Source organism: Fomitopsis serialis (genome assembly GCF_022376445.1).
Source record: "Fomitopsis serialis strain Sig1Antser10 chromosome Unknown B0H18scaffold_92, whole genome shotgun sequence".
Lineage (NCBI taxonomy): Eukaryota > Fungi > Basidiomycota > Agaricomycetes > Polyporales > Fomitopsidaceae > Fomitopsis > Fomitopsis serialis.
Genome location: NW_025955052.1, coordinates 140,252 through 158,014, shown reverse-complemented (window position 1 = coordinate 158,014; position 17,763 = coordinate 140,252). Strand labels below are relative to the sequence as shown.

The 17,763-nt window shown below is 55.2% G+C and overlaps 7 protein-coding genes across 7 annotated transcripts; 4 read left to right on the top strand and 3 right to left on the bottom strand.

Moving 5' to 3' along the window:
- Positions 1-154: 154 nt before the first annotated feature.
- On the bottom strand, positions 155-1,465 carry B0H18DRAFT_681476 (uncharacterized protein). The gene is made up of 5 exons (XM_048039138.1): positions 1,418-1,465; positions 1,219-1,358; positions 706-1,157; positions 595-653; positions 155-531 (listed from the first exon to the last, which is right to left on the bottom strand). The coding sequence occupies exons 3-5, from the start codon at positions 1,124-1,126 to the stop codon at positions 181-183; spliced, it is 831 nt and encodes a 276-aa protein (XP_047888835.1). The 5' UTR covers positions 1,127-1,157; positions 1,219-1,358; positions 1,418-1,465; the 3' UTR covers positions 155-180.
- A 4,069-nt stretch (positions 1,466-5,534) lies between these two features.
- Positions 5,535-6,133, bottom strand: B0H18DRAFT_1032300 (DAD family-domain-containing protein). The gene is made up of 2 exons (XM_048030110.1): positions 5,765-6,133; positions 5,535-5,705 (listed from the first exon to the last, which is right to left on the bottom strand). The coding sequence occupies exon 1, from the start codon at positions 6,109-6,111 to the stop codon at positions 5,884-5,886; it is 228 nt and encodes a 75-aa protein (XP_047888834.1). The 5' UTR covers positions 6,112-6,133; the 3' UTR covers positions 5,535-5,705; positions 5,765-5,883.
- A 26-nt stretch (positions 6,134-6,159) lies between these two features.
- On the top strand, positions 6,160-6,641 carry B0H18DRAFT_1032298 (uncharacterized protein). Its single transcript, XM_048030109.1, has one exon. It carries the CDS (start codon positions 6,336-6,338, stop codon positions 6,579-6,581), a length of 246 nt encoding a protein of 81 aa, XP_047888833.1. The 5' UTR covers positions 6,160-6,335; the 3' UTR covers positions 6,582-6,641.
- A 3,215-nt stretch (positions 6,642-9,856) lies between these two features.
- B0H18DRAFT_1107037 (aquaporin-like protein) lies at positions 9,857-12,144 on the top strand. The gene is made up of 6 exons (XM_048032705.1): positions 9,857-10,343; positions 10,405-11,034; positions 11,089-11,215; positions 11,308-11,442; positions 11,495-11,556; positions 11,611-12,144. Exons 1-6 carry the CDS (start codon positions 10,210-10,212, stop codon positions 11,870-11,872), a joined length of 1,350 nt encoding a protein of 449 aa, XP_047888832.1. The 5' UTR covers positions 9,857-10,209; the 3' UTR covers positions 11,873-12,144.
- Positions 12,145-12,448: 304 nt separating this feature from the next.
- On the top strand, positions 12,449-15,262 carry B0H18DRAFT_1032281 (uncharacterized protein). Its single transcript, XM_048030108.1, has 17 exons — positions 12,449-12,582; positions 12,736-12,777; positions 13,299-13,322; positions 13,381-13,481; positions 13,543-13,654; positions 13,678-13,684; positions 13,708-13,836; positions 13,887-13,938; positions 13,991-14,127; positions 14,184-14,318; positions 14,357-14,398; positions 14,419-14,506; positions 14,533-14,700; positions 14,724-14,751; positions 14,807-14,864; positions 14,885-14,936; positions 15,007-15,262. Exons 1-17 carry the CDS (start codon positions 12,509-12,511, stop codon positions 15,024-15,026), a joined length of 1,269 nt encoding a protein of 422 aa, XP_047888831.1. The 5' UTR covers positions 12,449-12,508; the 3' UTR covers positions 15,027-15,262.
- Positions 15,263-15,466: 204 nt separating this feature from the next.
- Positions 15,467-16,661, top strand: B0H18DRAFT_681169 (ATP synthase d subunit). The gene is made up of 6 exons (XM_048039135.1): positions 15,467-15,577; positions 15,638-15,677; positions 15,738-15,964; positions 16,061-16,165; positions 16,221-16,302; positions 16,367-16,661. The coding sequence occupies exons 1-6, from the start codon at positions 15,548-15,550 to the stop codon at positions 16,402-16,404; spliced, it is 522 nt and encodes a 173-aa protein (XP_047888830.1). The 5' UTR covers positions 15,467-15,547; the 3' UTR covers positions 16,405-16,661.
- Positions 16,662-16,811: 150 nt separating this feature from the next.
- B0H18DRAFT_1123204 (calcium/calmodulin-dependent protein phosphatase) lies at positions 16,812-17,704 on the bottom strand (the record flags this gene model as incomplete). The annotated part of the gene is made up of 7 exons (XM_048034655.1): positions 16,812-16,850; positions 16,904-17,103; positions 17,161-17,246; positions 17,306-17,404; positions 17,462-17,513; positions 17,587-17,625; positions 17,692-17,704. The coding sequence occupies 7 exons, from the start codon at positions 17,702-17,704 to the stop codon at positions 16,812-16,814; spliced, it is 528 nt and encodes a 175-aa protein (XP_047888829.1).
- Positions 17,705-17,763: the final 59 nt, after the last annotated feature.

Here is a 17,763-nt window from a genome sequence, read left to right as displayed (position 1 = left end):
AACCTGGAATGGTCGGGGCGAAAACGACACATCACGACTGGACAATGCGGGTGGTTCATTTGTACTCGGTGGAAGTCAACGAGAAAGCCTGTTTATGAACCACGATCGGTACGTGTAAAGAGTATTTGATGGACCGGGAGGTGACCGGTGACCGGTGACGGGCGATGGGAAGTATTACGATCAACTAGCCATCGACTCCCACTGGTACTCACCCTCCGGCTGCAGCTCGTCCGACCATGACGCATAGGCATCTACGGTCCGCTGCAGCTTCGCCAGCGTACCCCGCACCATCGTCAGGCAGTCCTTGCCCAGCGGAAGCTGGATCGGCGGGTCTGGCAGCGATGTGATTTTGTACATCATTTCGACGGCCGTGGCGGGATCCGCCATGTTGGGCGTGTACTGGACGCCCTTGGACCGCTCGCGTTCCCGCCAGGTCGCGGAGGCAGGCGTCATGTAGGCGGGATGGGGCGGAGCGTGGACCATCTTGCTAAGCGCGGGAGTGCGGAAGCCTCCGGGCTCAACGATGCAAACCTGAAGGTGGTACTCTGTTAGTTAGTTCAGTCGTCGACCTATTACCAAGGCGAAGGAAGGCACCTTGATGTTCCATTCCGGATTGAGCTCCGCAGCAAGACCTTTGGTGAAACCTTCTAGCGCTGCCCAAGTGCGTGTCAGATCCTATGCGTGCCCTGAAGTCGCAGTTCCTACCATGCTTGGGCGCGCAGTAATAGGACAGCCCTGGAAGGCCGATGAGACCCGAGGCGGACGACACTTGCAGCAGGAATCCACCCGCGGGCTTGTTTACCTCACGGAACACGCGGACCGCCTCCCTGCTGACGTTCGCCGCGCCCCAGAAGTCGACCTCCATGGCCTCGCGCGCGAGGTCGTCCGGTATACCCTCCGCCTCTCCGAACAGAGCATATCCGGCATTGTTGAAGACGACGTCGATACGCCCGAAGTGCGCTGCGGCCTTGTTGAAGGCGGCTTTGATCTCTTCGTTGTTCGTGACGTCGAGCTTGGCTACGAGGAGGCGGTCGGGGCCGTATTGCGACGATAGGTCTGCGATGGCCTCTGGCTTTCTCAGTGTTGCGGCTGCGCTGTCTCCGTTCTTCAAGACGAGCTCGGTCATGAGCCTCCGAATCCACTGGAAGCACCAGTAACTGGATAGGTGTTATCAGGATATTAGTATGACGCGGATCGATGCGACGGGTCGTCACTTACTGAACCAGACTCTTCCAGTGACCATACTGTTGTACAGATTCAGACCGGGCACGCAAGAGAGGTGTGCAGTCGCTCTCCCGATGTCGTCTATTATAGTCACGCTGCCCAAGTTATATTCCGAGTGCCCGCAGATTCGCTTCCTACGAATGATCTGCTTATCAGCGCAGAGCGTCAACTTCAATTCACTATGTCCGCCCACCAGTGGCCATTAATCATTGGTGACACATCTGTGTACCTGGGATTCACACTCGGGAGTCGGCGCCCACAACTCGGGCGGGCTGGAGGCCGCCCGAGTAATATGTTGGCCGCTAGCCACCCACAACGACAAATGTGTTCTGACAATGGATCAGAGTGAGTCGGATGAGTCGCAGTGGCACTGCGAAAGCACCCACTGGCAGTGATGTTTCGCTTGACGGGGTTCAACCCTATCGAAGCCGCCTTTGGGCTTGGAGTGGCCGGCCTAAAGTCCGTCCAGTAGTCGACAAGTTGACCTGTAGAGTTTCTGAAGACGGTGCTGCAGCTGAACACTCCCAAGTCGTACCAGATGAAGACACAGGCTTGAAACTGTTTCCCACAATATATGTGATTTCATGTTGAGATCACGACGAGGGGGAGACGGCACAATTGCACTCACTGCCCCCTTACTATTCCCATGATTGAATTTGTCTCAGTAGCAGCATGGACATCACTTCCGACTGATTCGAACGGAGTGGCAGTCGGCCCAGCCTGAGGAGCGTAATTCGCAAGTGCTGCCGATAACTGACTGAAAAGGTTGTAGAAAGGGTTGAGATGGTCATTGGTTGAGATACTCGATATACGTGGTGTCACGGTCACGCGACTGTGGCACCCGCAGTGCTGAGACAAAGATGGCCAAACATGGATCATCAACTTCCTGAACTCGTTCCGCTGCTGCATCTGTACTATGACATCCCAATATCTCGACATCCAGTCCATGGCTGTGATGCAGACCCTTCTTCCATTTCAACGACTGCGAGTATTCAGCCCGGGTCTTAGAGCGTCTTATGCATCGTGTATCATACCGGAACCCTGCTAGTCGTCACAGCTCTCGCCCATGCGCTGCACCTTGAAGCTTGATCCTTCTGTCTATGCCGGATCATGAACAGCTGCTCTCTGATTGTGTCTTCTCCTGTGCAAGCGATCCTAATAGCTGCTGGGGAAGTCCAATCTCAGTCAACGTCTGGATTTCCGCAGCTATATGATCATCATAGGAAGCGTACACCCGCACTGTGTCCGCTCTTGTCCGCTGTCCACCGGAGGACCTTGCCGACAATTTCCCACCTGTGGTTCCACTGGCGCACGAGGGGACTTTCGGCCTAGGGCATGATTGCATCTCAGCGACTTCTTTGGGACGTTTTGCGCCCTTGCGAGGTGGGCAGCCAAAGATCCTGGTTGACCTGTCATGGTTTCTGGCAGGGGCGGTGTCCGGTCTCTTCAAATCGACTTCATCGGCGGAATATGGCTACTCCTCCAGCTCTGCTATCGTGCAACGTGCCTGCTGGTGCTATGCAATTGCCTTCGTCCATGAGGATGCTGTGAGTGCTTCTCCAGAAGTTACACACAACGACCCGGAGCTATGCGCCTTCACTACCATCAGCCACCAGCAAAATCTTTCGTGTTATCCAACACATAGGGTTGCATTCTGCAGGTATGCGCGAATACGAAGTGCTTACCTGGAGCCATACAGGTACCAGGACAAAACACAAGGCGTCGGCAACTCGTGTAAACAAGGGCGAGTAAGTAGCTGGAGACGCCTGTTATGCATACGATATATTTATATTCGGAGGCGGTGATGACCACGAGGTTTCCCTGTGGCATATAGCGGGCGCTGCGGGCGCTGGAGACATCCCGCAGTTTGTACTCGGTCTCGCGCACAGCACCGCACCAAGGTATAAGAGCTGTTCGGTACCTTCAGTGGAACGGCCGACCCACCCACAATGAAGCAGTACAACATCAAGCTCACGTTCGGCGAGACTACTCGTAAAGTCGCCTTCGCCTCTCAGCCGACCTGGCGACAGCTCGTGGATCGCGTCGAGGCCCTTTTCCACGTCCCTGCTAAGGCAGCGGCAGTCAAGTACACGGATGAGGACGAGGACGAAGTCACCGTCAGCACCGATGAGGAGCTGGAGCAGTACTATGACAGCCTGCAGACCGATCCCAAGAACATCAAGCTCGTGGTGTGCAAGTTGCAGGATGCCGCTGCGGATGTGGAGGGACGTCAGAAGGGGCATAGGAAGGATCTGAAGCCGGAGATCGAGTCGTCAGGTCAGCCTTTCATCCTTGTCCACTCTAATATGCCGACGCGAATCCTCATACATTCGTAGATCTCGACGATTCCAATGATCAGGACTCTCAACGCGGCCCGGGCCCTACACGTAAATCGCACGCGCATTCCGCATCTCATAGTGCATCTCGCACAGCCGAGACTTTGACTGCTCACGGGACGGGACGACGGAGCCCACCGTCCACCACCGGCTCGCCACCTCCTCAGGGTGCGGCTAAGCGCGGAGACAAGCGCCGTAAAGGTCGCAAGGGTGGACAGCAAGTGTCGGCTGCCTCCGCCGCGCCTGCCAATCGGTCTGGCGGGGGCCGTCATCAGGCAGCGCCCTCTCCTCGCATCCGTGATATGGACCAGCCGGCCCATAGCGCGCACGGTCATCGGCGCAATGACGAAGACGATGAGATGACGAAGCCGACGATGACGATGAAGCCGACGACGACGATGACGACGATGGCGAGGATGCGGACGGAAACGATGGTGGAAAGTCCTTCGCCGTCAGTGTCAACATCGACGACAACAACGATGACGGCAGCAGCAGCGACGACGATGATAACGGCGACGACGACGCCACGAATCCCGGCTTCGAGAACGACGGCCGCTCGCGCCGCCGCGAGGCCAATCGCGGCAGACACCACAACCATAATCAGCAGGATGCCTTCGGCGGGCAGGGCGGCTGGGCCAACAGCCTTGCACCCCCAATGCCGGACTGGAACCCCTTTGGTGGTCAGTTTGGTGGCTCTGCGCAATTCTCGTGGCCTGGTCAGGGCCAAGGCCATGGTCATGGTCATGGTCATGGTCACCATGGGCGTGGGTCCTCCCGCGGGGGCGGGGACGCCAACTCGCCTTTTGGAGGGTTTGACTTCAACACTTGGCAGCCGCAGCCGACTCCAATCCAGGAGATGTTCTCAAACCTGAACATGCGAAGGTGGTAGGCGATCATCGTGTGGGACTATCTGATTCCATGGCTCGAATCTCATAAACTGGACAATGTACATCAGCGACTCGATACCCGTTCCTGAAGTTGAAGGGCTGACACGATCTGTACAACGATGGTACATATGTCCTGCATCTTCCAGACTCAGATCCTTGATATCACTGTCTACGTGCTTGACATTATTGATACCATATATTACTCAAATACTTCCTTGAATGTCTTATGTGCATTCGTCTACAGTTCTCGGAAAGCCGTGACTCGAGCTCGCGTTTCGCAGATTTGGTCCCGTGCGCGCTCCGTGGAGGCGCCCAGCGTTCAGTAGCCTCGTGTCCGTACCATGGCCGAATAAGTGACATCGCGCGCTCAGGCCACTCAGCCGCGCTGTGGCAAGATTGCTTCACTCTCTTCGCATCCATCGTACGACGCAGGCCTCGTCCCTCTTAACGTTCGCGCATAACCTATCGGTCATCCACGTCAACTCTACGAGCTTGACGACTAAACACGCCATGTTTGGAACGCTTACACACCTTTGTTTCGACGCTGTGCTCTTGAGCGCGTTCCTTGCGGGTATCAGGCGGACGACGGGCCTAACGTGCGTTCAGAGTCTCGCATATTGACTTTGACTCACGAGCTGCGGATAGGCCCAAGCTTTCTGATGTGCCCAACAAGGACATCCGGCGTGAGTACCACCCCCGTCACAATGGCAAACGTGTTGCTCATCGCGCGTCGCTTCTTGCAGAAATACTCCGGTCTTATCTGGAGTTCGGTGCGTAGACCAGCGGGAGACGACGGTGTACACAGACTGAGGTGGCATTCCATGCAGGCGAATATGTGTTTGACTTCGCTGTGGTGATATTCGGGGTGCGTCTCGTTTGTCATGCTCTCACGTCTCACTCTGAAGAGGTCGTCGGCAGAGGTCATCGTCGTTCGAACGGAAACGCGACTGAGCATGCAGGGATCTCCTTCACTGCTGTCTCACTATATGCGTGCGCCCCTGCCTGATGCTCTATATCCCCGTCGATTCGCTATTCCCCGTGTCGCACCGTCGCACCGTTCGCTCCTCACTGGGACTGTCTCGGAGGTCTATCTCATATGTATAGACGGCGCCTTGTAACAATACATCCCGTTCAGTCGTTGTCCGTCTCCATGTGCTCGGAGTGTGCCAGCGCAATGCAATGGCAGAAGACTCAGCCCAGGAAGTTGTACACGAAGAAGTGGAGGACGATGGAGCCCATTGCGAAGTCTGCGAAGGCACTGCGATATCGGGCATGTTAGTATATCTGGTGATGAAACGGTCTGTCTAGCAGACGTACCGTTCTGGTGAAACTTCCTTGAACTCTGCCCGGTTCGCCGGGTTGACCTGTGACCGCAGCGACGCAGTCAACACGAACTGGCCTACACAACTGCCGAAGCTAAGGCGGTTCTCAGTTACCTACACTGGAGTGCTGGAGAGAAATGGCACGGACCCGGAAAGAAACGCGTTGAACGGGAAGTTCGTCACCAGGACACAGTAGACGAACTGTATGATCCCGGAGAGCATGAGAAAGAGCAGGAACGTGTCGATGAGTTTCAGCCGCGACGACGTGTTTTCTTTGTAGGACTTTAGTAAGGACTGGACAGAGCTAGTGCTCGCCGACGACGGGGTTGTTTTGGGTGCCATGGCGGAGAGATGGGCGTAGACTCAGAGCGGGCTTGCCGCCGTCAACGTGGACTGCGCGGTCCTGCGATCTCGGAAGCTGGGCCTGCCATATCGGGCAGTCACGCTGGCGAGCGCGTCCTGTCCGCGTCCAAAAAGTTTCGCGTTTACACCTCCTCGTCCCTCGCGTTCCCGGCTTCTCCTTCAAATCGCTGTTGGGGTCTCAAGTGGGAGTCTGCATAGAAGGGATGTTGCCACTCGGTCTTCGGCTAAGCGCAAGCAGCTCTCGCGGTGCCGCACGGCTCGTGCCAGCGTGCAGACATGGTCGCTGGGTGTGGTCCAGGAAATACCACGAGCGGAAAGGACTGCCATATCCGATTGAGAATGGTCTTGGGGAGTTTATGTCACCGGAGGCATTAAAGGTCGTTGCGCTGGACTACCAGAATGGTCTCCTAGAGAGACTGAACGACCAGATCCGAGGTGCGTCTGTGTAACCTATTGTTACTCAGTCCTAGGTACTCATGTGCGACCAGGTACCGTGCTGGAGAACAAGAGTGTTCCAGACTGTGATCGAGGCAGCTCGTGATCCTCACAAAGTGCTGGAGTTCGACTACGCTTGCGAAGCCCTCAACAACTCGTTCTTCCTCGAGACCATGGTGCGTTACTCTGTCGTCCCCTCGATTCATTGTCTAACCGCTCGTGTCTTGTCAGAAACCGCCAACAGAACCCGCGAAGTCGAATGAGGCAGCTCTGACAGAGAACCCTAACAACCTCTTCTCCGTGTTCCAGAGGCAATTCGGCAGCCTCGAGCAGTTCAAGTCAGAATTCAGCGCAGCTGTCCTCGGCATGTTCTCCTCCGGCTGGTTATACTGCGTCGTGGACAATGTCGGCCAGATCGCCATCTACCCATCTTCGGCGCGGGCACGCTCCTCGTCCGGGCGGGCCAGACCCCACTAGGACGCGATAGGGTCGTCGGCGAGATCATTGCACGGGGCCTGAAGCTCTCTCAACCCGCAAGGGAGCCTGCGACCAGTACAGAGTCGGCTGAGCCGTCCGCGCATCGTCACCAGTCTCCAGTGTATCACAATCGCCGCTGTCGACCTCACCGCCACCGCTGTCGAGGACATTCAGCACCTCTGCCGTTGCGAGGTCGGCCTTCGGCCGTGGCCCTATCAACACCATGTATAGCCCCGATGGCAACTTGTTGCCGCAGCCACCCGCGAACGATGAGATGAAGATCACGAACATCGGCGAGGTGCTCAACCCGCTGTTCTGCGTGTCCGTGCACGAACATGCGTGGGTGCCGGAGTACGGAGTGTGGGGGAAGGAGGAGTACATGAAGCGCTTCTGGAATGTGCTGGACTGGGAAAAGGTCATCCAGAGACACCAGCGTTTCACGGCGGGCATTGGCCTGTGAGAGGGCGTGCGTGGTTGTCATGTGTGTCCGGGTTTACATCGCATGTTGGTGCGGGCTGGGACAGCTCCGATCGCTACACATCTCATAGATACTAAAAGTACATCTAATGCACCCTACTCCCATCGACCCATATCACACAGCCACCCTAGAGAGTTCTTGTCGGATGATTGCGTCCTGTTGTGCACAGAACCATACCGCACTCATTTTGAGAGCTAATTGTGAACTAGCAGCATGCATGATCCACGTCTCGCACTACCATCGCCACTCGATGTCTCCAAAAGATTTGGGCCGCATTCCTTTGTATGGTTTGTATAGCTCTCCGGTCAGCTTGAGCTGGTCGATCTTCAACGCCGAGAAGCTGTGTTGCATGATGTCGAAGCGTACTCGGAACGAACGGGATGGCCTTGGAGTCTTGACACTGATGAAGCGGGTCAGTATAAGCTTAGGCTAACACGAAGTAAGGCGTACGTCGATGCGAACGTCCCGCGCAATGTGTATGTGGCGGAGGGTGCAACGTTCTTAAGCTCCCAGCGCAGGCTCTGTGGAGTCTGAGGGTCAGCCGGCATTTGGCAAGGTATCAATAGGATGCTTGCCAAACTCCTCGGCTCGAAAGTCCATGAATCGTTATGTGACGCGGTACAGCTCGCACCCGAAGCACCCTCTCCCAGGTAGAGCTCAACCACCACATTCTCCATCGCGCGCGTTGTCAGGCGCGATGTGAGGGAAAGGTCAAGTGTACCTTGGAGCAGCGCCCTTTATCAATTGCATTGGGCGATATGAAATGACACGACACATACCGCCATGCTCTTCGATCTTGACATTAGTACGCATGGACAGCGGTACCGCTATCTGATGCATAGTTGACGCCGACGTCGGTGCGTAACGGTACTCCATGAGCTTGAATCGGCCATCTGGAGGGACGAACGATAGCGTCTTGTCACGGGCCCATCGCGAGAGCCTACAGAGAAAAGGTGAGTATGGATTAGTGGGGCAACCCACTAGGCGAGCGTACCGAACGCATGGGTGGAATGAGCATTCCGTGAGCGACTTTGAGTTCGACAGTGTGAGCAGGAGGTCAGGCGTCCCTGCAATTAGTGCGTAAATCGAAGGCATTTTGGCAGAGCGGATGACGCATACCTGACAGCTTGCAGTTCGATTCGACGCGGCCCCAAACATGACTGGATGCCGGAGTACCGTTCCTATAAAACGAGACGTCAAGTCGCATAAGCTCAAGCAAGGAGACTGTTGGGGTGGAAGGAATTCTCACTTGTTGACGATCGCCTCCAGCGTTTCCACGACATCGAAGTAGATCTCATTATTGTTATAGCGCACGCCGGCTTTCCTCCATGGAATTGGTGATGCAAACGGTTGTGGGCCTACTAAGGGTGTTGCAAGACCGGGCACGCCTGCGACAGAGAGGACCTTGTTGAGCAAGGACGGCGATAGCACGATGTCCCGTAGTGCGTTCGGGGACGTTGTCAGGGGATGTCCACTCGCGTCCAACGTTTCTTCAAGAAGCTAAACCGCACAATTGAGACATGTCTGCAGGGTATGCTGGACCCTGACTGACCTGATAAATGATATCGAAGTTCTCCTTGAGTGTCTCAGCGGAGATGTATCCGAAGTACTCCCTGAGGATGTCGACGAACGTCTCCATAAACGCGAAGGCATACAGTGGGTCAACTGTGAGACCATGAGTTCTTTACGTTAAGAGGAACAGACCATAGAGTTTACCTTCGCCACTGATGGGGCAGAGGATCCTCATGTCCCCTACTTTGGTGTGGCAGCAGGCACACGGCGTGTCAATGCTCAACCCGGATACGTATAACACTGGGTCAACATCTTCGGGTTTCGGTGCGTTAGAGAGCGCGTCGTTGACTGCCTCAATGTGAAGCAGAGGATACGCCGCCGATGTTGAGCGGAATCCTGACTGTATAATGGGACGACTGTCCCTCGATTAGACTTGTGCCAAACATGATCATACGGCGAGACCTACCCTGTAGAGTCCAAGATTACTATTCCGTCAATTGCCATCTGGAGGATACGACGCTGAAGGGTCTAAGTAATGCGGACCGCGTCAACGCCTAAACGGCAATGCCCCTTCACGACACGCACTTGGGGAAGTCCCACCTGTCTGGTGACCGTTCTGCTACAACTGCACCTCAAAATCCAATAAAGTGTGGTTTTTTGCTCGGGCCCGTTTGGATCGTGCCAATACGAGGTACCCGACACGCGTTCACAGAGTTGGTTGAAGAGCTTCAGTCGCCTGGCCAGCGTCGTCGATTCCGATCTCGATTTAGATCTCCAGCCACATCCTTGATGGCACCACAGCCACAGCTCTGGGATGCGAGCGTTATCATTCTCTTTCACCAACCACCAACCAACCACACCACCCTTGTTAAACCGAATTGCTACGGGCCGCTCACGCCAAGAGTGCATTCATCGAGCCAGCAGAGTCTACGCGGATGCTACCTGCGTGACGGCCTAGTAAGTCACTAAGTGTCGGTGCGGTGACAGGCTCTGAGCCGTACTACATACTACCAGTGTGACCTAGTAGCATGGCTGTCAGTGGCAACTTCGAAGAACCGTATGCATATGCTCTCTGTGTTAGGTACTGCAGGTGCCAATTGACGACGAGCATATTCATCAGGTATAGTATGTTCCTCTGTGTGGAATGAGATGGTCAGGAGCTTATCGAACGCTCTATGCACCACCCGTCGCATTATCGACCGGAACATTACGCTGTTCCCCTCGCACTGACGTCTGTCTTCAGTCCTAGGCATCCGTGGTCCCTGGCGTGCCGCCGCATGCGAGGATGGCGGCAGCGAGTTGCAGCGAGGTGAGGAGCCGCTCGCGCGTCTATGTCATATGATGAAGGCTGATTGGCAGGAGGACGCCAGACAGTGCTCCCGCCGCCCCTGTCTGCGTCGGGTAGAGCGGGGAGGCCTGCTCATGGCGTGGTGTCCAGCATTCATCGTGACGAGCACTCCACGTCCCGATCGAGCGGAGAGAGCTTTATTGCTCACCTCGTCGTCCCCGGCTGACACTGTCAGCCGCCCTCGATCGCACTTTTCTCCCTCGCCCCTTACGAAACTCTACGAACATCACGACCGACACGAAGTCAGCAAGCATGAACAGAACAACATTCACTGTAGGACTTTCGCGAATTGGCTTGATGATCTCAAGGCAGCGTGCCTGGAGTTCATCGGGACAACCACCTTCCTTCTCCTCGCCTTCGGCGGCATCCAAGCGGCCAACGAAGAGACAGTGTCGAGTTCCGGAGCAGGGACGTCCGATGTCCAACATGTCATGTATATCTCCCTCTCGATGGGCTTCAGCCTCCTCGTCTCTGTCTGGATCTTCTACCGCGCCAGTGGAGGAGTGTTCAACCCGAACATCAGCTTGGCGCTCCTCCTGACTGGCGTTATTGGTCCGTGCCGCTTCGTGCTGTATTGCATAGCACAACTACTGGGCGGCATCGTCGCTGCTGCACTTGTCCTTGCGTTGACTCCTGGAACACTTCAATCAGTGTACGTCCCCTTTTCTCTGTGGGAGTCCTGGTTGATTCTGACGTGATTCTGCAGCACGTTCCTTGCGCCCGGTATCAACCCAGCGCAAGGTGTATTCATCGAGATGTTCATCACCACCGCTCTCGTGCTCGCGGTGCTCATGTTGGCGGCGGAGAAACACAGCGTCACACCGTTTGCGCCGGTGCGTCGCTTGCTCGCCAGTCGGTATCGACCATCTCTACACCGCATCTTAGGTCGGCATTGGTCTGACACTGTTCGCATGCCACCTGTTAGAAATTTTTCTCTCGCTTCTGCGACGCTCGTCTGACGTATCAAGGTGGGCGGTACTATACAGGAGCTGGTATGAATGTGGCTCGTGCCTTTGGCCCTGCGGTCGTCACAGGCTTTCCTTACGGGACACATTGGGTTGTAAGTATTATGCGCGTGATGATATACCGCGATGGGCTGATCGACGTTACAGTACTGGGTGGGCGACGGTCTTGGTTCACTCCTCGGCGCAGCCCTCTTCATCATCCTCAAGCAGTAAGTGGTTTCCCCTGCGGCTAGCCAATACATTCTGACCACAGTCAAATGTAGGAACCGTTACTGGCGCCTGACTCCGGGGCAAGACACGACTGACCACACCCTGTCGCCCGTCGTGCCGCTACAGGACGGAGTTCCCATTGGCCGCCGTTCGGGCTCTCGCTCCTCCAGGCGGTCGGGATCGTCGCGCCCAGGCAATGCTGCCGATGATACCTCGCGGCGTGAGAAGGACGCTATTGCGCGCGCGAATGGTGACGCCAGTGCCGCGAATATTACCTCGCATGGCCGGACGCGCGTCAATGACAGCCCGGTATGAGGGCGCTGTCTATCATCTGGATATCTGTAATTGGGAACGAACCACGGACTGTCTACTTCGACCGCCGTCATATGAATGAAGCAGATCTTCCGGGCTACGAATCAGGTGCCAACGGGGCATGCAAAGTACTATACATTATACTCATGGAACGGTGCCCGCTGGCCTGTGACAACATCTATTTTCTGGCATTCATCACAATGTATCACTAGCACCTTTCCTACATTATATCTGTATGGCTACCAAGTTTGTCAATGGAAACCAAATGGAAACTCACCGGAAGCCAACACCGCAAGTGACGGTGGCCGTTCCCGTGGAATAGTATCATGGTTTGTATGTCGTTCCGCAGCCTTTGGTCCGCTCATGCCGGGTACCATTCCGATGCCTAGAATGCGGAATGAGCAAGGTCTCCTTCAGGCGTGTCCGGGTGGTAGCTCCGGTGAGAGACAGCGCGACTGGCGCAGAGCCGCCGGCTTTCCAGGCTCTGTAGCCTTTCCTGGACTTGGATGTAGAGATCGGAGGGCGATCTAGGCACGTGACGGGTCGCGTATGTCATAAGAGATGGATCGTTCAGTCCTGACCTGGCTACTCTACGCTTATCCTGCATCTCATCCCTCTTCCTCCCTGCCTCCCGCATTCATGACCAAGCTGGCCGCGCTATCTGGCGTGTCCGTGAAGACGGAGCGCAAGATACTAGACGACATCGAGGACCAGTTTCCGCTCGAAGAGGATGGGCTCATCGAAATCACGAAGCAATTCCTCGAGGACTTTTCGCGCTGGACTGGGAGAATATAACATCCGATGGCCATGATGTATGCTTCACGCGTATATTTGCGCGTACATCTCTGCTCATCTAGGACGGGTAGTCCGACGTTTGTGACGGGTGTACCGAACGGCACAGAAACTGGGTGAGTTCACTTTCATCACCACTGTCCTTTGCGCGCACATGTTTCTCCCCGACTGCTACGTGTCAAAACCCTCTCCTGCGCTGCTGCACGCGGATCGCAACGGAGCGTGCGTCCCGCTGTCTCGTCCCGTTCTCATGCGGACCCGGTCTACTTCCGCGACCAGCGCTCCCAGAAAGGCAGCTCGGTCTAACTACGTAGCTTCACTGGTCGATCACCGCCGTGCCTTCTCGGAGAATCCCTGATATTCTTCGTGACCACGCTCTCCGATCGATTCGCGTATGCGCACCGAATTTCCGACAGAAGGAGAAGAGCGCCAGTCCAGTTGTGTCGCGATGCATGTGATCGCATCCATGGTCGTGTGCGAGCCACATGCGTGCAAGGATGCTTCTTCACGCGACTCTGAACAGCATGGTCGACGAAGTGAATACAGACTTCGGTGGAGCAGCCATGTGTGCATATCGCGTGTGGTGCAGAGCAGACCCCGATAGCTTACCGACGACGCGGTTTCAGCACCTTTCTAGCCTTGATCTCGGAGGAACGAACCTGTAGGCCCCAAGTCTGCTTGATGTGACGATGATACCCTGACCGACCTCTGGAGACGAGTTTGCGAGTTACGCTACTCGGCAACCATGAGTTCTCCATGAAGCAACAGAAATACAAGGTGTCTGAAGCACTGAAGACGGGTGAAGCTTCTGTGCTATTCGGTAAAGTTGAACAGTCCATGGCATCATTATCTGTGGTGTTGATGTTTCTGGCGTTTTGCAGACTATCTGGCAGACTCTGTCGACGCGTTTCTTACGGAACATTCAAGCGTCGGCGGTCCGATCAGCCCCTCACATGATATCGCCAATCCTTTCATACCATCTCTGCGCCTGCCGTGCCGCTAGGCCTTACCTTCAGTTTCCCGGTTGAGCAGACCGCATTGAACAGGGCAAGATCCTCACGTGGACGAAGGGATTTTCAGCAAAGAACGCAGTCGGCAACGATGTCGTTCGTCTCCTTCAAGATGCTTTCGACAGGAAACATCTACACGTCCGTTGTGTGGCCTTGGTAAACGATGTAGGTGCCAAACTGCCTCGAAGAAAATATCTGATTGACGTTTACGCCAGACCGTCGGTACGCTACTTTCGCGAGCATACAGCGCCGGATCGTGTCTTCTCGGTATGTGTGTATACATAATCGATGACATCCGACTAGATAGCTTCTTCACAAGGTGCTATTTTCGGCACCGGTACCAACGGCGCGTACGTCGAGAAGGTCGACAACATCACGAAGCTTGGTGACTCTCCAGCACGGAAGGACGGCGGCTACATGATCATCAACACGGAATGGGGCGCGTTCAACAACACTGTATGCAAGGCACTCACGAAGCTTAGACCAGCTCTGACATAATATATATCTGACAGCGCACGAAGCTGCCGACGACGCCCTACGATAACAAGTTGGACCGCGAGTCGATCAACCCGCGCTATCAAGCGTTCGAGAAGTTCATCTCGGGCATGTACCTCGGCGAAATCACGCGGAATATCCTCCTCGCACTCGTCGACGCTGCGCCCAAATCGCTTCTGTTCAATGGTAGGCGAGCGTTGCCCTGAACACGCACTACGGCCTCGATACCGCTGTCATGAGTGAGTCGAAGAGGCGTGGGAGTCGGGGCGCGACACTGAGGTCAAGGTGAACGGTCAGTCCGATGGGAAGAGTGCACACTTCACGGACGTGGAGGCGCTGGGTCCCCAGGACCTCTCGCGCCTCGAGCGATCCGTGGCATTCTTGTCCAGAGACTCCTGCTCGAGCCTGAGGATGTCTCTCTGCGAGATGCGGCGACTGTCCGCTGGGCAGCTTCGTTGGTGGCGAACCGCGCGGCAAGGTTGAGCGGTACTGCGCTCGCTGCGGTGCTTGTACAGACTGGACACGCGACACTTGGTGGAGGCACACCCGAGCCTGAGAGAACATCATCATTGGTGTCGATGGCAGGTAAGTCACGACAGTAGCATGCGCACAAATCCACGGCTCACTGTCTCGGTTGCAGTTTGATTCAACACTACCCTAACTTCCAGACTCGTCTCCGTGCATCACTTAGTGCTCTTGTCGGAGAAGCGGTGGAGAGCGAGTTGAGATCGATTTGGCCAAGGATGGGAGTGGTGCAGGAGGTATGCCATGTCGCGCATGGTTGTCTGTTATTGGCCTTCACTTATTGATGCCTTTCTAGCTGCGCTGTGCGCCCTGCAGGCGTCAAGCAAGGCCTGTAGTCCCATCCTCGAGCCTCGCACCTTCATAACGACAACATACTGTATTACCACACACTTTAATGTTCAAGTAGTACCAATTGTATCGTCCTGACGTTTGTCTGATGTTGTTGTACTGGTTCGGAACTAGAAGAGAAGAGGTGTTGCAATTGGTATCTGGACTTCGTAGCAGCAGTACTATTGAACATAGAATGTAGCACAGCAAGGAGAGGAAAATCAAGTACAATGGTACCATGGTGATCAAGTACAATTGTACCATCCTTGTGTCGCCTCTCCTACACCGTCCCATTACAACCGTATGACAGCTAAGTACAATATAAACACGGCCCTGAGCGGGTCGGGTGTCGCGCACACCCGGAGGACCCGGGCAGAAGCGCCCGTACTTTCTCGGCTGTTTCCGGCGACGTTCGGACAGAGCTTGACGGCCTGCGTGACGACCTCCACGATCCCCCATTCATTCTGTGAGGCTGCTTCGCTTTCCCGCTCCGTTTGCTATCTGCTGATCGAGCGTTGTGTAGCTTGCCATGGCCTCAAAAGCAGCCGCTGCAGCGGTGGTACGTCGTGTTTTCTTTTTCTCGGTTATGCCTCCAATTCATGGATGGCACGTCATACAGGACTTCACCCGTGTCTACTCCTCTCTTGGTCTCTCCAAGGGTCAGTATGTTTGCTTGAATGTGATCGTTGCGTCGAGCTAAATCACACATCTACAACCAGAGACCGTCGCGTCTCTCCAGGCCTTCCGCAAGCGGCACGCGGACGCCCAGCGCATCCACGCGCAGGCTGCAGCGCAGCCCACGACGGTCGACCTCGCGCACTACCGCTCCATCCTGAAGAACAAGGCGATCGTCGACGAGACCGAGAAGCTCCTCAGCGAGTTCAAGCCCATCACCTACGACGTGAGCACGCAGCTCAAGGCGATTGAGGCATTCGAGGCGAAGGCGGTATGTGTCGCGTACTCAGTCTGAAGAAGCACTGCTCACTATGGCATTGTGCCCTCTGTGCGTTGTGTCACCGTGTCATCGCGCTGCGAACAACAGGTCGCGAAGGCGAAGGAGACGACGGAGAAGATCGATGTTGAGTTGAAGGATCTCCAGGCTACCCTTGCGAACATCGAGGATGCACGGCCTTTCGAGGACCTCACCGTACGTGCTCATGCATGCATTACGTCTTATGCATCGCGAATTCACACTTCTGCAGGCGGAGGAGGTCGGCCAGGCGCACCCGCGCATTGTCGAGGCTGTCGAAACCATGCTGAAGAAGGGCAAGTGGTCCGTGCCGGGTACGTACCAATGTTCCGCGATCACATCTGTTCGCTGCTCATACTCATGCTACGCTCTGTACAGGCTACAAGGAGAAGTTTGGCGACCTCTCGCTCATGTAATTTGTCGCTACGATGCTTTACCAATAGAAGTCGCAGCCGCATAATAGCGCACATCAGATTGGTTATCCACCTCGTTATGCTCCTGTGTCTGGTTCCATCGTGGATAACGGATGTCGGCGTGGTTGCAGTATCTGGTAGCGCGAAGCTACAGTCACTTCATCGTGGACGATCACGGCTCTGCCAGTCGCATTTGTCCCTGTTCGGCATTGCTGTGAGCGATACTGGCTACACGGGACAGCGAACAGCAAAGGCGTCTGACCAATGGTCATTAGGATCCAGTGCGACATGAATGACATTGCAGATCATGAGCCGTAACGATGCGCGAAGAATAGCGAGACACGGAGACCACTAGGGTATAGAGCTAATGGAAATGACTAACGTACACCAGAACATACAACTGATCTGCACTAGAACAGATCTTCTAGCGTCATTTGCTTTACAATATCCTGGCCAGCAGATGTCAGTTACAGAAGGGATGTGGTCGACGCGCGAGACGCACTGTATTCGACACCATTTGGACAAACTCTTCGAAACTGAGCTTGCCGTCGCCGTCCTTGTCCGCCTCCATTATCGTCTTGTCGACGATTTGTTGTAGTTGCCCGTCCTTCAGGTTATTTCCGACCATCATCTTCAGCACGAGGAACAACTCGCCGTTCGAGATGAAACCATCTCGATCCATGTCATAGACCTTGAACGCAACTGTACAGGCAACACATGAGCGACCAAGAACTGTGATCATGAGGGGCGCACGCATACATCTCAGCTTCTCTTCTCGACCTCCTCGGCTACTGAATGCGCTGAGACCACCGACGAACTCCTGGAAGTCGACCGTTCCCCCTCCACTGTTTATCGGGAATTGAGATTGATGCGCTGAGGTGCGGAACAACTCAGCAGCACGTACTCTTCATCGAAGATGGCAATTAGTCGTGATGCGAGTGGGTTGTTGGCGATTTGAGGGATTTGGAGGAATTCCTCGCGATCTATTGATCCAGAGCCATCACTGTAGACACGTAGCAGTCTGAGTGCCTTGTATAAAGTGATGAACGGCCGCACATACCTGTCCAGCTTCATGAAGCGCTTCTTCAGCCGCTCCAACTCGTTTGCGTTGACTGGACGACAGAACATGGTGGCAGTCCCTGCTTCAGAGACAAAAGAATGACCGGAAGAGCGAAGCGGACGCACAGTTGGACCGCCTCTGCATGTCCTCCATGAATTGCGACGCTGTATGTGGAGCACGACACGCTCTCTCAGTAAGGTAGGCCGTCAAGTGTGCAGCACACGACGTACGTGATTGACCCATGGTTGCCGAGCTCGCCTATGTGAAAGGTACAAGAGATGGTTCGTCAGATGCAAAGATTG